This window comes from Myotis daubentonii, chromosome 20 (genome assembly GCF_963259705.1).
Source record: "Myotis daubentonii chromosome 20, mMyoDau2.1, whole genome shotgun sequence".
NCBI classification, from domain to species: Eukaryota; Metazoa; Chordata; class Mammalia; order Chiroptera; family Vespertilionidae; genus Myotis; species Myotis daubentonii.
In genome coordinates this window covers 6,006,146-6,023,806 of record NC_081859.1, presented here as the reverse complement: position 1 = coordinate 6,023,806, position 17,661 = coordinate 6,006,146, and the positions used below count along the sequence as shown (strand labels likewise).

The following is a 17,661-nucleotide window of genomic DNA, read 5'->3' as shown; positions in this document are numbered from 1 at the left end:
CCGCTGCCAATGCCCACTGGCCCCCAGTGCCCGTGCCCGGACCATTGCCCTGTCATCTGCGTGCTGGAGAGGAATGCCTCATTTTAATTTCCTGTGTTATTTCTCCTTTTTAGAAAAATATGTATTTTTATTGATTTCAGAGAGGAAGGGAGAGGGGGAGAGAGAGAGAAACATCAGTGATGGGAGAGAATCATTGATCGGCTGCCTCCTGCACGCCCCCTAGTGGGGATCGAGCCTGCAACCCAGCATGTGCCCTGAGTGGGAATCGAACCTGGGACCCTTCAGTCCACAGGCCGACGCTCTATCCACTGAGCCAAACCGGCTGGGACTGCTATTGCTCTTACACAGGGCCATCCTGGCTTTATACTCGTGTGCTCCTGCAATTATTTCTGCACCAAACAGCAGCCTCCACATCTATTCTAGTGTAAGTTAAAATTAAACCACAGAGCTTGTATTTGGTGTTCTCTGATAGTCCTTCCTGGCAGCCTCCATGCAACAACATAGATGAGAATCATTTAAACTTCAGGAAACTCTACAAGATGTGTAACAATTTAGAAATATTTACTAGTAAAATTAACAAAATTGATTATAGATAGTGTGAGAGAAATATCTATTCAACAGATGGAATTCATAGTATTTGCAAACATACAAACATTTAGGGAAAATGTCAATTGGACCTCAGAGAAAAACACTAGGTGAATTAACCGCCCCCCCCCAAAAAAAGTTAAATCACATAAACTGTTCTCTAACCACGTGCAGTAAAATAAAAACTGAACAGTAGAAAAGTTGCAAAAAATAGACAACAACCAAATCACTCACAAAAAATGGAAATTTAAAAGCAACTAGAAGAATATATAGGAAATGTAATCAAATTTTTAATTGAAAATAAGCAAAAAGGAGAGAAGTATAAATCAAACCTTTGACAGTTGACTAGAGCCCTAAAAAAGGAATATTTAGAGCACTAAATGCCTTTATTACTAACGGAAGTTTTCTGATATTAAAAGAATGAAGAAAACTTACAAGCACTTGTATAAAACTTCTCTCAAACACAGGTTTAAAAAAAAAGCAAGCCACAGAACAATGTATATAAAATGATTGCATTTATGTAAATCATTAAAGACATTATATGCATTATGTACATATGTGCAACAATGTTTAAAGAAAGGAATGAAAGAATATACATACCAAAAAATAGTTGTATATTGCATAATGAATAAGACAGAAAATTGAATGAGTAGGACATCTCACACCTCCCCCAATACTAAATATAATGAGATTTACATTCATGTACAGACCTCCATTCATTACTTCCTGTATGTCAGTGACTAATAATCAGGTTTGTGCTCAGTTTCTATTCTATGATTCTTACAAGTAATTTTCCATTTAGATTTCGGTTTCTGTCCTTGTAGGGTCTTGTGGATAAATGGGATCAAAAGTTGACTCTCTTCTCGTACACCCTGGAGGAGTGGGTGAGCTGTCAACGATCTTGGCTTTACCTTGAACCCGTCTTCAATTCTTTGGAGGTAAAAAGGTAAAAACTTGAAATATGCCACATACAGGTACAAAAAAGTCATCGTGGATAATTTATTCTCTGTAATTCTTGAGAAACCATTTCTTCAATGAACACTCTCGCTGCCAAATGATTGTTATATTTTTCCCTTCATAAAAAATTGAAAATATCATTTTTTAAAGCTTATTTCTCAGTTGTTGATAGGGAGCTATTAAGGACAGGGAAGAAATGTCAGATACATCATTATAATCTCCAAGCTCCAATATGTGTCTCTTTATTAGTGTGGTTCTTTAAAAAACATTTTTATTGATTTCAGAGAGGATGAGAGAAACATCAGTGAGAAGGAAGCATTGATCGGCTGCCTCCTGCACACCCCACACTGGGGATCGAACCTGAAACCTGGGCATGTGCCCTGACCGGGAATTGAACAGTGGCCTCCAGGTTTATAGGTTGACGCTCAACCACTGAGCCACACCGGCCAGGCTATAGTGTGGTTTTGATGTAAACAGTAAGCGTGTTTTTAGTAGCATTCATACATAAATGATAATTTCTTCCTCTGGACCACGTGAAAGAATAAAGGACCTAGACCAGTGGTTCTCAACCTTGGCTGCACATTAGAATCACCTGGGAATCTTTTTAAAATCCTGATTTCTGGGCCTCATCCTCTGGAAATTTTGTTTCTTTGTTTTGGGGTGAGGTGACACACGTGTCACAGGTTTGCCATCACTGCTTTAGACTCTATTAATCTACACTTATTCTCAACGTGCTCTGAGAAGGTGAAACCACATAACTAAGGGGTATGTCCTTTATGGTCACGACAACTTAGTGCCTGAAATGCAATCCTCAATGCTACCTTTTATGAAACATTTCTCTTTTTTTAAATATTTTATTGATTTTTCACAGAGAAGGAGGGAGAGGGGCAGAGAGTTAGAAACATCGATGAGAGAGATCGATCAGCTGCCTCCTGCACACCCCCTACTGGGGATGTGCCCGCAACCAAGGTACGTGCCCTTGACCGGAATCGAACCTGGGACCCTTGAGTCCGCAGGCCGACGCTCTATCCACTGAGCCACACCGGTTCGGCGAAACATTTCTTAATGAGAGGGAAGGCTCCTAGGTGAGGGATTTCAGAATATCACCAAGTTGTTCTTTTACAGGATTGGCTAGCAGGCTGAAGACAGGGCTCTGACTAAAGGCCCCTTGGCCATGGCTGTAAAGAACAGAAAAAGTGGGCCTGGAATAGACCCGCCTTCGACTCACGGAGAAAGATGATGGGCCAATGCACTATCCACTGAGCCAAACCAGCCAGGGCCGAATTTGAGTAGCCCTTTGTTTCATTCCAAGCCCTCGGACAGAAATCACTTCCACACACTCTATGTAGAACTTTTATATCTCGAGCTTATACCCCTCGTTAGGCCTGATCTTGTTAAATGATGGCTGGATAGCCAACGTGTGGTAGTATTTCCTACCACTAGTGCATAACAGACACTAAAAAACCCCACACAAACAAACTTTAGTCAATGCTCGATCAGCAAAAATATAACGGAGCAAAACATTTTTGTAAATTGAACAATATTGGGTGGCAGATGCACTGAGCTGGCAGATTTTAATGATCCTTTCTTGCCCTGACTGGTTCGGCTCAGTGGATAGAGCGTTGGTCTGCGGTCTCAAGGTTTCCCAGGTTCGATTCCGGTCAAGGGCGTGTACCTTGGTTGCGGGCACATCCCCAGTAAGGAGTGTGCAGGAGGCAGCTGATCGATGTTTCTAACTCCCTCTCTCTCTCCCTTCCTCTCTGTAAAAATGATCATTTCTTCAAAAAATAAAAACGATCCCCAATTTTCTTCTTGCAGGCAGCTCCCAGCAGAATCAGAACTCTTCTCTCAGGTGATGGACATGTGGAAGGAGATCATGTTAAAAATCCAGAACAAGCTGAACGCATTGGGAATGGCCATCTCCACGGGCGTCCTCGGGATCCTGAGGAGCTGTAACGTCTCTCTCGAACGTATAAAGAAAAGACTGGAGGTAACGCCGCCGAGGTCCCAGACTGCGCAACCGTTCAGCTCACACCCTGCCATGTAACGCACCGCGCGGTCCAACCCCAGGGCAGGTTTCCTTGGTTGCTCTGACTTCCCAACGGTATTTCCAACGCTCACCATCTGTCGGGCTCATGCAAACACTATAGAGAGCCCCAGCTGGTGTGGCTCTGTGGATAGAGCGTTGGCCTACGGACTGAAGGGTCCCGGGTTCGATTCCGGTCAAGGGCACATGCCTGGGTTGCAGGCTCCATCCCCAGTCGAGGGCGTGCAGGAGGCAGCCGATCCATGATTCTCTCTCATCATTGATGTTTCTCTCTCTCTCTCTCTCTCTCTCTCTCCTTTCCTCTCTGAAATCAATAAAAATATCTTTAAAAAAAAAAAACAGTATAGAGAAAGGGAAGAGAAGTGTATGGACCAATCTAAATGACCCTCAGCAAAGTCTCACATTTTTAAGTGCCTACCTGCACGCGCCCCAAACAGGGCCCTGGCCGGGGAGGAGCCTGCAACTGAGGATATATGCCCTTGACCGCAATCGAACCCGGGACCCTTCAGTCGGCAGGTCGACGCTCTATCCACTGAGCACACTGGCCAGGGCATTGTGGCTTTTGTGTGCCCAGGGAGGCCCAACGGGATTCACGTCCTGATGACACATATTCTGAATTGCACTTCTTTTGGTTCTGGACAGGACTACCTTGAAGTTAAAAGGATGATTTTCCCAAGATTCTACTTCCTTAGCAACGAGGAACTTCTCGCGATCCTGGCGGGGAGCAGCGACCCCGAGTCCGTCCAGGTGAGACCACTGTCCTCTGCTCCGCAGCCTTATCCCCAAAAGCCACGGGGGGGGGGGGGGGCGGCTCTGCTGCTACTGATGCTGGTTTCTGGTCCACAGCCCCACCTGGTGAAATGCTTTGAGAACATCAAGCAGCTGCTGATCTGGAAGCAGGAAATCGGCCCTCCCACCGTGATAATGCTCATCTCCAACGAAGGGGAGGCCCTGTTGCTGCCCAAGTAGGGACCTTTACGTCGCACAACCTCCGCTTGGAGATTTCTGATGGATCGTAGAAGTTGGCTAAGCAAACTACTTCTTTTAAAAAAAAATACATCCTGCCCTCATTGGATGGCTCAGTGGATAGAGCGTCAGCCTGCGGACTGAAGGGTCCCAGGTTCGATTCCGGTCAAGGGCACATGCCTGGGTTGCAGGCTTGATCCCCAGTGGGGGGCATGCAGGAGGCAGCCAATCCATGATTCTCTGTCATCATTGATGTTTCTCTCTTTCCCTTTCCCTTTCTCTCTGAAATCAATAAAGATATAATAAAAAAGAATAATAAAATAAATACATACATACATACATACTTTTTATTGATTACAGAGAGAGGAAGGGAGAGAGAGAGAGAGAGAGAAACATCAACGATGAGAAAAATCATTGATCGGCTGCCTCCTGCACGCGCCCTACTGGGGATCGAGCCCACAACCCCGGCCTGTGCACTGACCGGGAACCAAACCGTGACCTCCTGGTTCGTAGGTCAATGCTCAACCACTGAGCCACGCTGGCCAGGCAGCAAAAACTATTTCTTCAAAGATAATATGCCTGTCTGGAATTTTACCCTTCCATGTCTGTATGGAGTAACAGGATCCTGAAAGCCAACGCGAGATTTTATTAGTTGAATACAGGCAGGAGGGAAACTTGCTTGGGGTTGTTGGTGCTGCCCTTTCTGATTCTCCTTCCGTGGCACTGGTCCAGTCTGCCAGCCGTGGCCTGGGGCTCCTGATGTGCGTGGTTTGAAAAAATGCTGTGCCCCAGTCTTATCCACCAAAACCCCTCACTGGCCCCTGATCTAGGCTTAGTGTTTCAAAGATCCAGCGAGGAATCCAAAATTGCTTTGTAATATAACCTATCTATTTTGTAAATTCATATTTAACGGGACTGTTCATTTTGCAAATTTATGGTGTTGATGTCAGAATTTCCTAAAGCTAAGTGATATGTTTTGGGATTTTTTTTTTTTTGCATAGTTTTCCAAATTAAGATCTAGAAAAACAAAAGCTGTTACAGAATTAGAGTCCTTTGGCCTGTGAGCAGTATGAGTAGAGGAGACTTAGTCTACAAGCTTGTCACAGGAATGAAACCGGAGTAAAGGTAACCCTCCACATGGTTATTTCTTAAATTACAGGAAAATTCGTGTAAGAAATGCTGTAGAACAGTGGCTGGAAAATGTAGAGAAGAGCATGTTTGATGTGCTAAAAAAGTAAGTACAGTGGTCAGATGCTAATATATGTGTGTGTGTGTGTGTGTGTGTGTGTGTGTGTGTGTGTGTAGACTTGGTTAATTATCTACTAATCTAAGTAGGAACTAGACACAGAAATGCATGAAGTGAAATCTATTGGGTCATGTTGATAAGCGTCAGCTTGAGGGTGTGACCAGGACAGCATTTGGTATTTGTGTACTTTGAGATTCTTAAGGGTCTGAACTCTGGCTGATTGGCTGCTTCCCTGAGACCTGGTGCCTAGGAGGCCTCCGGGAACAGCCCCTTCACCTCTGTGCGTCTCTGTCCCATTTCTGCTCCCTGGCATCGTTTAATTGGTTTAGTCTTTTTCAAATATGTTTTTATTACTAATTTCAGAGAGGAAGGGAGAGGGAGAGAGAGAGAGAGAAACATCAATGATAAGAGAGAATCACTGACCAGCTGCCTCCTGCATGCGCCCACCCCCCCCCCCCGACACACACACACACACACTGAGGATTAAGCCTGTAACCCAGCGTGTGTGCCCTGACCGGGAATCGAACCATGACCTCCTGGTTCATGGGTTAATGCTGAACCACTGAGCCACACCGGCTGGGCTACTTGGTTTAGTCTTTTTAATGTTCTCCTTTCTATAGTTTAGTCTGTCATTGCAATCTGTGTAGAATAAAGGCAGAGCCTCAGAGTGCGCGCATCTAAATTGGACTAGAACAGTCTGTCTACATTTCTAGCTCTCTACTGTTGGTTGTGGGAAAGCCACTGGTTCTCAAGTTTTAACACGTTGCGGACCAGTAGTTTTATTGCTGGCTTTACCCGGTGGCCGGATAAGTCTCTATTGAACGAGGTCAAAAAACGTTTTACATAAATGTTAAAGGCACGCTTGACAATTACATACCCGTTGCATTTTGAAGTTATGTATTACGTGCTCTTACAAGCTAATATCTTTTTAAAGTGTAAGACTTTGTAAAACACTGTGTATGATGGAGCGAGAATTCTCATGATCCGTCCACAGGGTGTTATTAATACCGATATTTATTAATTTTACGCTAATACCACCACAGGCTTTCCGGACCAGAGCAGGTTACCATTTACCTGCAGGAATAACCACTGGGCTTTCCTTTGTTCCACTTCTGACCCCTGGTGATGTGAGAGGACCAGGTCTCATTCCACATGAGGCGGGGGGGGGGGGCATGCTTCTTTCTGTAGGCAGGAACCCCCACAATGCATCTGGGCATTTGAGAGACATGCAGATCTTCAATGGCTGGTTAGACAATCTTATCATTCGCTAATGAGGATCGTTCTCTCTCTGTCTTTACAGTTTTTTTTAAAATGTCCTTGCCTTTCGATGTTGTCTAGGGTGACAAGTTTTGTTCAGTGTTGAAAAGCACAGATGCCGGCGAGCAGAGGCTGTTGCTTCTAGTTTTATTGGGAAAGCTGCTCGCGATTCGCCTTCAGTTATGATGCTCGGGGTTCTGGAAACTGCGCCTTATCACCGACTCTGATAATTACAGGTGTTCAGCCGCCTCCAATGACTTCTGTGACTCTACTGAGGAACTCAAATGCAGTCTCATCTTTAATTTGTGGATATCAGGAATTACATGCATGCATTTCCTTCGGGTGAACTTTTCTTGATATTCTTGATATAACTTTTTGGTCTACTTTCTTGGGCAACTGTGCAGTCATGTCCTACTTTTCCCGTGCATTTGCCAATTTCTTTTTCTTTCTAACACCTGTTATCTCTTTTGCTGTGTTGTTACATGCGAACCTTCTCAGTAGAGTTTACCTTCAGTCAGCACATCGGTGTTCGCACCAGTTAATATTTTTTGTTACATGCTATTTGTTTAATAGCTTGTCACGGCTGTTTCCATGATCAGAAGACATTTGTATCCCAATGTTATTTTTCACATTTCTTGTGTCGTGTTGTTCCGTGAATCAAGTGTAAAAAATGGATTTTGATTTTTTGCTTTGACTTGGTTTTACTTTTATTCATATCACAGTGTTTGCTGTCCGTTCCGGTCGGTCGTGACGCCCCGAAGGTCACTCCCTGCCCCTCTTCCGTCTTGTGTGGACTTGGCCGCCCGTGCCCTTGGGTGGTACGGCCTGGATTCCTCTCCTCGTGCGTCCACTTGCGTGGGACAACATGAGGCTCCCCCCGTGCCTCCCTAGTTTGGGAAAAATCTATGTTCCTTTTACCGAAAGCCACAGCTTGGGACAGGTGGCCTCTCTCTCGTGTCTCCAGCCCTCACCAGGTTCCAGCGACTTCGCTCCCCTTCCCCCGTTGGGCCTGAGGGTGGTAACACTGCCCCTGCTGCTAGACCCGGTGTCCACCATCCCTGCGGGTTCCCTAACCCTGCCCTCACCCCTGAGGGTCCCTTTAAACTCTTCCAGAGACCCTTTCAATGTGCTGTGTCCTGCCATCTCGTTAGATTTATTTCGATCACCCTCACACTTGGACTCACGTCTGCCATCGTACGGCGTGATATCCGATGGGGCTTTGGGTTTGGCCCCATTGGAAACGTGCAGATGATGCTAACGAGGAATTTAAGGGATATGAAGTAGGCACGAATCAAGGCTCTGTGGGTGCTATTTGGACCCATACATATACCTAAAATTGGAACAAAACAAAACAAAACAAATCGGAGTTCCCGGAGGAAAGGCCCCCTGTAATCTTGTCCGATTTGCTCACTAACTGGCCACGATCAGTGACCAGGTGTAAGTCATGGAAATACGTTTTTCTGTTGACAGATTTGTGAAGGAAGGGATCGAGGAATGGAGCCGCCAGCATTTTTCCAGCTGGGTGGTGTCTCACCCAGGACAAGTGGTGCTCACTGTGGTGAGTCAGCGCTGCATCCATCTTCAAGGAGGGCCTGGGGGCCACACTGCCAGGGGAGCACAGATGTGGGGATGCGCCATCAGGCAGGGCACGCGTGTACGTCACTGACCCTGAAATGCATCTGGAAATAAGATATACAGATGGATGGACAGATGGACAGATAGGTGATAAAGCAAATACCCGCACAGCAAACGGTTAACTGTAGAGTGCCGCTGGTGGGCGTTTGGAATTCATCTTATAATCCCTTTAAGTTTTCCAGTTTAAACTTTTCACAGTAAAATCTTTTTTTAATATATTTTTATTGATTTCAGAGAGGAAGGGAGAGGGAGAGAGAGAAAGAAACATCAGTGATGAGAGAGAATCATTGGTTGGCTACCTCCTGCACGCCCCCTGCTGGGGCTCGAGCCCACAACCCAGGCATGTGCCCTTGACCGGAATCGAACCTGGGACCCTTCCGTCTGCAGGCTGATGCTCTATCCACTGAACCAAACCAGCTAGGGCTCACAGTAAAATCTTGAATAAAAGTAGGCCATGCATTATCTTCCTAGGGACAGCACGCTCTTGTGCTGCCTCTGTTTTCTACCGCTGTCATTAAAAAGTCACTGCAAACTTAGTTGCTTAAAACAACACCCTTCATTACCTGACAGTTTATAGGTTAGGAGGACAACACGTCTTCCTGGGCTCCGATCGGGGTGTCAGCAGGGCTGCGGTCCTCTCTGGAGGCCCAGGGGAGCCCCACTTCTTGTCTTTTCCAGCTTCGGGGGCCACCTGCCTTCCTGCCTGGGGCCCTGGCCTTCATTTTCCAGGCTAGCGATGCTGCATGTCTCTGACCATTCTTCTGTAGTCCGATCTCCCTCCGCCAACAGGCAGATAAAGGTCTCCAATTTTAAGGATACATGGATTGCATTGGATCCACTCAAGTAACTTACCAGCCTCTTGACATATCCCCCGCCATTAACTCCCGGGTCAGTCTGACATTAACCTAGTAGCCGCCATAAAATAGCTGTAGTGTGTATGGGAAGAGTCAGTGATTACAGACGATGTGTGATAGAAATAGGACTTCTGAGTTCAACTGAGGAAACACCACTAGTTTCATCTTGGAAAATTCCTGTCGTTATTACTTAACCTAGTGGTTAAGGATACATTTAGAAAACATAAATATTGGTGATAAGTAGACTTTCATTTATTAATGACTAAGTCCCCCCCCACACACACACACAAGCGTTAATCAAAATTCAATCTTTAACCCTCACATACATACAAAGGAGTAAGTTCTCTCTTTTACCCACATGCAAATGCACTCATACATACACACACACACCACCCATAGACGTCGTGACCACATTTGTTTTAATGTATAGAATTGATGCTTCCGTCTTCATGTTGACATTTTACCTTTTCAGAGCCAGATCATGTTTTACAACGATTGCGCCAAAAGTTTCACGAGTTCTGATCCGAGAGAAGGGCTGGAGAAAGCCCACGTGGATCTGATACAACGCTTAGAGCAGATCACGGAACTGGTGGTGCTGGACACGAGCAACGCTCGGACGAAAGTGGTCCTGGGGGCATTGATCACCCTCTACGTTCATTGCAAAGACATAGTGAGCGATTTACTGCTTAAAAACATCTTCAACGCCGAGGATTTCGAGTGGACAAGGTAGGTAGATCTAAACTGGAACTCTACGTGAAATCATTGCTCACATACACACCGCTTGGTAAATTAACTCTGTACCCCAAACTTTGTCAAACCTGAATTTCAATTTTCTGGGAGAATCCATATTGCTAAACTGTCCCTACTACCCACAGCAATCTATAAATTCAATTCAATCCCTATCAAAATTCCAATGGTATTTTTCACAGAAATGGGAACGGGGGTGGGGGGGAGGGGCGCGCAGAAATCCTGAAATTTGTACGGAACCACAAAAGCCCACCAGTAGCCAAACCCGTTTTAAGAAAAAAGCACAAAGTTGGAGGCATCACAGTTCCTGATTTCAAACTACATTGCAAAGCTGTCGTAATCAGAACAGTATGCTATTGGCATAAAAACAGACACATAGATCAATGGGACAGAATAAAGAGTCCAGAAATAAACCTACACACACGGACAATCTACAACAAGAGAGCCAATACTATGTCATGGAGAAAAGATAGTCTCATCAATAAATGGTGTTGGGAACACGGAAAGGCCGTATGCAAAGAACGAAACGGACCACTGTCTTACAAACAAGAATTAATGCAAAATGAACGAAAAGACTTGAAACCATAAAATCCCCAGAAGAAAACATGGGTGGTAAGCTTCTTGACATCAGCCTTGGCGATCTGACTCCAAAAGCAAAGGCAAATATATTGTTATTGATGTCAGAGCGGAAGGGAGAGGGGGAGGAGGAGAGAGACACATCAATGATGAGAGAGAATCATTGATCGGCTGCCTCCCGCACACCCCACACTGAGGCTTGAACCTGCAACCTGGGCAGGTGCCCTGACCAGGAATTGAACCATGACCTCCTGGTTCATAGGTTGACGCTCAACCACTGAGCCACGCCGGCCGGGCAAAATACAATTTTTAAAAATAATTAGGACAAATGGCATTTCTCTCAACTACATTCACATAAGGATGATACTGACAATTCACAATGTCTTGAACCACAGTCTTATTTGAAACCATAATAAGCTTCATAGGGCTGATGCTTCTATAAATCTCCGTTTATCTGACGTCACACCAGGCAGCATGAGGCAGCAGGGCCATTTTCCCTCCAGGGACGAACACTCCCGTGTATAGTCTTCTGAGCTCTCGTTTCAGTGGCTGATACAGTCATTATGAAAAATTTTCCATCACTTTTCATTTGTTCTAATGTTTTGATTTCTGTTTTCAACCAATATTTTATTTTTAATCTTTATTATGTTTCCGTATTTGGAAAACACACACACACACACACACACACACACACACACACACACACACGAAAAGCAATTTTGCCCCGATAACGTGAGCTTTGAAAATGTTGTTTTCAGACATCTGCAGTATAAATGGAACGAAAAACAGATGCTGTGCTACGTCTCCCAAGGCGATGCCAGGTTCACGTACGGCTACGAGTACTTGGGCTGCACGCCGCGGCTGGTCGTCACGCCTCTCACCAACAGGTGCTGGCTGACTCTCACCGGGGCGCTGCACCTGAACATGGGGGGCTGTCCTTCGGGCCCGAACGGCACGGGAAAGACCGAGAGTGTCAAAGACCTGGCCAAAGTAAGTGGTTCTGCATCCAGAAGAGCAACTTCCTTTTAGTCCTAAACTTGAACGGCACCGGACATGGACACCATCTCTGTGAGGAGGCTCTTCACCATTTAACGAGCCCATTCGGTCGTTCAGACCACGCACCGGTCGGTTCCTTTCCGAGCGGCTGTTCCGTGTTGGGAGCTGGGGGCTCACTGAGTCCACGTGTGCTTTGCAACTTCATGGAAAGCCGTTGGACCAACCGGCTGACATGCGAATGGTGGTTGTGTTCCCCTTTTCCTTCCTGTAGGGCCGATCCATTCATTTTGAGCCCCGTACACAGATTTTTGCCTGGTCTTGGTGATTAATGGATGTGTGTGTGTGTGTGTGTGAGAGAGAGAGAGAGAGAGAGAGGCGCGCAGGCACAAGAGACAGAAGCACCTGATAAAGCCGGTTATGTCACTGGAATGCTGTTTTCTTAGTTTATATTTGTTGGTGTGTTTAAAAAATGACCTTAATGCTCCCCATGCTAATCGAACTGTAATGGCATATGAGCATTTCTGCTCAATTCAGTTTTGTGAGTTTTAAAATTTGGTGTGTAATCTTTAATTGCAAAAGAAGACATTCATTACTCCGGCAGTTTTAACCTTAGTTATTTTGTGTCATCATGTAAGAACTATATTAAAATAATATTTTTGTTTCGCAGTCCTTAGGTAAACACTGTGTCGTCTTCAACTGCTTTGAGGATCTGGATTATAAGGTAAACCTTATAGACTCAGGTAAAAATATTATGCAAATGAAAGAAATAATTCATGGGGGATTGAAAGAACAAGAAAAATGTCTTAGAGATGTATTAAGTATTAATAGAACTATATATGCTATTAATAATTTAAACTAATAGAATAGAAACTTAGAATGCTATATAAACTTAAAACATTATACAGTTTGCCTGTATTCAACTGAACTACTTCTTAAGATTGTGTTTTTCAAACTTGTTGATGGAGATATTTCCAAACAAAATCTAATATGGAATATAAATATAAATATAACAAATTAAGAGTACTGATCTACTCATATAGATTTCTTTTATGTGTGCTAATCCTATACATTAACTTACTAAAAAGGTAAATCATTAAGAACAATGAGGCAATTCTAATTAACACAAAACTTTGAATCAGAGTTTATATGGATGATTACAACTTTCCATCAGCCCGTTTGTTTTGCTTGCACATTATCTAAGACATATCTCAGCACCTGGGATATTTATTAAAAGTTTACGTGCCTGTCGCAAATTTACTCGAAGCTGTAAAACATTTCATCGCGGTATGCCAAGTCCCAGCCTTTTACGTTTGATTGCTGTCATTTATTTGCAGTTCAAAGCACGTCACCTCTGAGATCCTGCATTTCCAATCTGTGCTCACTCCGCTTATTAAGAAAATCAGTAAATAAGCTGATTGAGTGATTATTGAGACTCGTACCAAGTAGAGTGCACCTTCCAGTGGGGCCCAGAGGGCTAGGAGGGGTGAGCTGCTGAGCAAAGTTTAAGGGGGAGCCAAGGAATTTAGTAATCAAGATAAATAAGAGTTTAATGCAGTCGTTTTAAGAATGAAAATTAATATCCACCACCCCCCGCCCCCATGATCAACCGGTATCAGGCATTTAAAGACAGTTCTGATTCCTACAGTGGGAGGAGGGGAGCGACTTCGGTGTCCTGGGCCTGAGCCGCTCCCTCGGGCTCCCCCATCCCTCTTCCCCCCTCACCCCCTCTCCCTCCGTCTCTCTAACACCTGGCAGAAGCTGCCCAAGGGCCCCAGAGGCTGTTTGGTCTGACCATGGTTCTGTCTTGTCTTGTTTAGCTGCCAGCACTTACAGATCAATAGATGTGGATCCCAGAACACCGGCCATCTGGCCGCCCTGGGCTGGCGCCATCACAGGCGGCACAAGCTGAGTTGCAGCAGGCGCTTTAGCTGGGCCCCTCCACTCTGGCCTGTTCACTGGCCCCCCTCCCCCAGCAGCGGCCCACCCTTAGCCCTGAGTCTTGTCCTAATCGAGGCAAAGGAGCGCCTTCCTTCAGGCACTCGGCCACCGTCTGCAGGAACACTGCCCCAAAGACCTTACAGGGGAGCAGGGCTCTGTCTGGAACAGTGATGGCGAACCTATGACATGCGTGTCAGAGGTGACACGCAAACTCATTTTTTTGGTTGATTTTTCTTTGTTCAATGGCATTTAAATATATAAAATAAATATCAAAAATATAACTCTTTGTTTTACTATGGTGGCAAAGATCAAAAAATTTCTATGTGTGACACGGCACCAGAGTTAAGTTGGGGTTTTTCAAAATGCTGACACGCCGAGCTCAAAAGGTTCGCCATCACTGGTCTGGAACAAGGCCCTGGGAGCCGGGGCGGTGCAGGGAGGGCCGCGTGGCTCCGCCCCGAGGGTCCCGGTCAGCATCAGAGTTGGCTACTGCGTGTTTAGGCTTCAGAGACGGGGCGGTTGACTTGCCCAACAGTTGGCAGACGTAGACTTCACCCAAAAAGCCTGAATCGGGGAGGACTTGCTGGTGGTGTTTGCTTGGTTTGCGTGAATGGGAAGAAGATGCAAAAATGAATCTTCTAGCCCTGACCGGTTTGGCTCAGTGGATAGAGCCTCGGCCTGCGGACTGAAGGGTCCCGGGTTCGATTCCTGTCAAGGGCATGTACCTTGGTTGCGGGCACATCCCCAGTAGGGAGTGTGCAGGAGGCAGCTGATGGATGTTTCTCTCTCATCGATGCTTCTAATTCTCTGTCCTTCTCCCTTCCTCTCTGTAAAAAATCAATAAAATATATTTTTAAAAAAATGAATATCCTAGTGAAAATGTTCACCTGCGTAGTAATTGTCAATAATCTTTTTTTTTTTTTTTAAGATAATGGGAAGATTCTTCTTTGGACTAGTTCAGTCAGGAGCGTGGTTTTGTTTCGATGAATTCAATCAGATTGATGTGGAAATCCACTCGGTGATTGCCTCCCTGATCCAAACAATTAAGGCGGCTAAAGACAGCTACTCCGTCAGGTACCTGCCCCGTGGACTGCAAGCTCGGTCCACGCTTACTGTTTTCTTCCACAGAAAGTGGTGGGTGTGGGCGGACCAGTTACCCATCATATGTCTTTTGCTTGGCAGATAACGTGAAAAGGTATTTGAGTGGGAATTTTCTCAGTGCCTTTTCATCTTATCACAGCGGTTCTCAACCTTCTGGCCCTTTAAATACAGTCCCTCATGTTGTGACCCAACCAGAAAATTATTTTCGTGGCTACTTCATCACTGTCATGTCGCTACCGTTATGAATCGTCGTGTAAATATCTGATATGCAGGATGGTCTCAGGCGGCGACCCCTGTGAAAGGGTCATTTGAGCACCAAAGGGGTCGCGACGCTGTCTTATCATGTTTCATTTGAAGAAACCCAAGTTGTGTTTTTTCCCCCCCTGTAATTCTACATCTTTTTACAAAGCCAATTCTGCTGGCCACACAGCCGAGCCCCCTCTTTCTCCGTGACTCTGGGTTAATACACCTGAATGGGAAAGTCCTGTAACAATGATATCTGTACGTTAGATTGCTGACGTGTCCTAATCCAAACGAAAATGGTTTCCTCTCCAGGTACCTTCAGGAACTTGCGTGATTCCCTTGGTGGGCACAGCTGGGTGTGTGGGTTTAACACTCCTCTGACAATCTGACATTTCTCACGTCCGCTTCTAACTTGACTTTCCAGGGGTTCATTCAAACTACTGGAGCCACTGTCACGCGGCCCCACACGTCTGTGGATAGAAGTGGGGGCCACGGTGACCCACACTGCACCCCTTCCTCGCCACAGCCCAGCCTCGCCCCGTCTTCCTCAGCTGTGTCCGGGGAGTCCTCAGGCTTTGTCCGCCTGGGGTCCCCTTCCCTGTCGTGACCACCCTCGTTGGTATCGGCTGCTCATGAAATCCCCAGATGATTTCTCTCCGTGTCTCCACTGTAGTCCCTGCGACAGGAATCAGTGATCCCAAAGTTACTAAATTGGGCAGCAGGGGCGGGCTGTGCTCCGGCTAACGCAGGAACTCTGGGGTCCGCGGGCCCTCTGGGCGGAGCTCTGGGCCCCAGGTCTCCCCGGGTTCTTTTCCCTGTCACTCAGTTCAGTGACGTGGGTACCTTGCCGCTGCAGGCCCCCCGAAACTCCTCAGACAGCTCCCGACACGAGCAAAGAAGTCAGGGTCCCAGCGGGGCTCACAGTTGTGGCTTCAGGCGAGCCTCTCATTTCTCCTCTGACCATTGTTTCTTCCCAGGAGGCTCTGTTTGGGTTTTAATGGAACACAGCCCGAGGCAAGCTCCAAGCTCAGGTTTTAGGGATTTTTTGGTTTTTGTTTTGTTTGTCTTTTATGTGTGTGTTTTTTTAAATTATTATTATTGATTTCAGAGAGGAAGGGAGAGGGAGAGAGAGAAGCATCAATGATGAGAGAGAATCATCGATTGGCTGCCTCTTGCACGCCCCCTACTGGGGATGGAGCCTGCAACCCAGGCATGTGCCCTTGACAGGAATCGAACCCAGGACCCTTCAGCCCGCAGGGCCGATGCTCTATCCACTGAGCAAAGCCGGCTTAGGACTATTTGTTTTTTTAATATATTTGCATTGATTTCAGAGAGGAAAGAAGGGAGAGATAGAAACATCCATGATGAAAGGGAGTCATGGATCGGCTGCCTCCCGCACGCCCCACACTGGGGATCAAGCCCACAACCCGGGCCTGTGTCCTGACCGGGAATTGAACCGTGACCTCCTGGTTCATCGGTCGGTGCTCAACCCCTGAGCCACGCCGGCCGGGAGCAGTTGTGGTCTACACATACCTGGACCTAGAGCTCTCTTCGTGATGCCTCCTGTCACGTCCTGTAGGTTTGAACTGGAAGGAAAGAAGATTCGTATCAACCTGTCCTGTGCAGTGTTTATCACCGTGAATTGCGGGTAAGCGTCAGCGCGTGTGTCGCAGGCGTGGGCCCGCCTCCTGAGGGCTAGCCATCGGGGGACCCTACACGCCGGGCGCCGCGGAGCTGCCATTCCAGGGTGCTTCCCAGCAACGGCGTTTCCCCTCCACGGGCGGCCAGGCGGCCAGGAAAGGGTCGGCCGTGTGTTGCAAAGCTGGGGAGAGGAGCAGAGGGAACGAGAAGGCAGGGCGGAGGCTGCAGGATCGGTCAGTCTGCTCCTGGAAGGTGATGGTGATGGTGCGGGTGAACTGTGGGAGGCGGCCCGGGGAGACACGAGCATAAAGGAGGAAGCTCTGTGAGGTGAAAAGTCGGACAGGAACGACCCCCTGAGCTTGTTTTCGGATAAAGATCACATAGAACGCCAGTGGGATTCTTGGGGGGAAGTTACATCGTGTGGCAACGCGTGTGGAAACCCGGAAAGGGGTGTTTCGTGTCCTGTTTCTCTTGCCCTCTTCAGGGACAAGGGTCACATGGGTCTCCCCAACACCTTAAAGTCCCTCTTCCGCCCGGTGGCCATGGTGGTGCCCCATTACGAAATGATCGCCGAGATCAGCCTGTTGGCGGTCGGGTTCCAGTCTGCAAAGTCGCTCTCCAGGAAGCTGGTGAACCTGTACGGGCTGGCCAGCACGCAGCTCTCCCAGCAGGTAACGCACGCACGCGTTCCTCGCGGGACGGTGATGATGCAACGCTTGTCTGGTGTGGGTCCGGGGCGGGGGGCCGGGGGGAGGACCTGGGGAAGGGGCGGCACTAGAATTCCTGTCCGCACCTCAAGTCCACGCCCCAGCAGGGATGGGGGGTGGTGTCAGGTCGGCCAAGGTTCCAGACCCTCCCTCCCAGATCTGGGA

General features: G+C 46.8%; 1 protein-coding gene across 1 annotated transcript in view; it reads left to right on the top strand.

The window, feature by feature from the left end:
• DNAH14 (dynein axonemal heavy chain 14) overlaps nt 1-17,661 on the top strand; it is a 140,173-nt gene that overhangs the window by 39,103 nt on the left and 83,409 nt on the right. The window contains exons 21-32 of the mRNA XM_059677837.1: nt 1,410-1,531; nt 3,361-3,532; nt 4,232-4,336; nt 4,436-4,554; nt 5,715-5,789; nt 8,529-8,616; nt 10,020-10,273; nt 11,629-11,860; nt 12,534-12,587; nt 14,733-14,878; nt 16,728-16,796; nt 17,274-17,460. Coding sequence (XP_059533820.1) covers nt 1,410-1,531; nt 3,361-3,532; nt 4,232-4,336; nt 4,436-4,554; nt 5,715-5,789; nt 8,529-8,616; nt 10,020-10,273; nt 11,629-11,860; nt 12,534-12,587; nt 14,733-14,878; nt 16,728-16,796; nt 17,274-17,460 — 1,623 coding nt within the window. The remainder of the gene's footprint in view (nt 1-1,409; nt 1,532-3,360; nt 3,533-4,231; nt 4,337-4,435; nt 4,555-5,714; nt 5,790-8,528; nt 8,617-10,019; nt 10,274-11,628; nt 11,861-12,533; nt 12,588-14,732; nt 14,879-16,727; nt 16,797-17,273; nt 17,461-17,661) is intronic.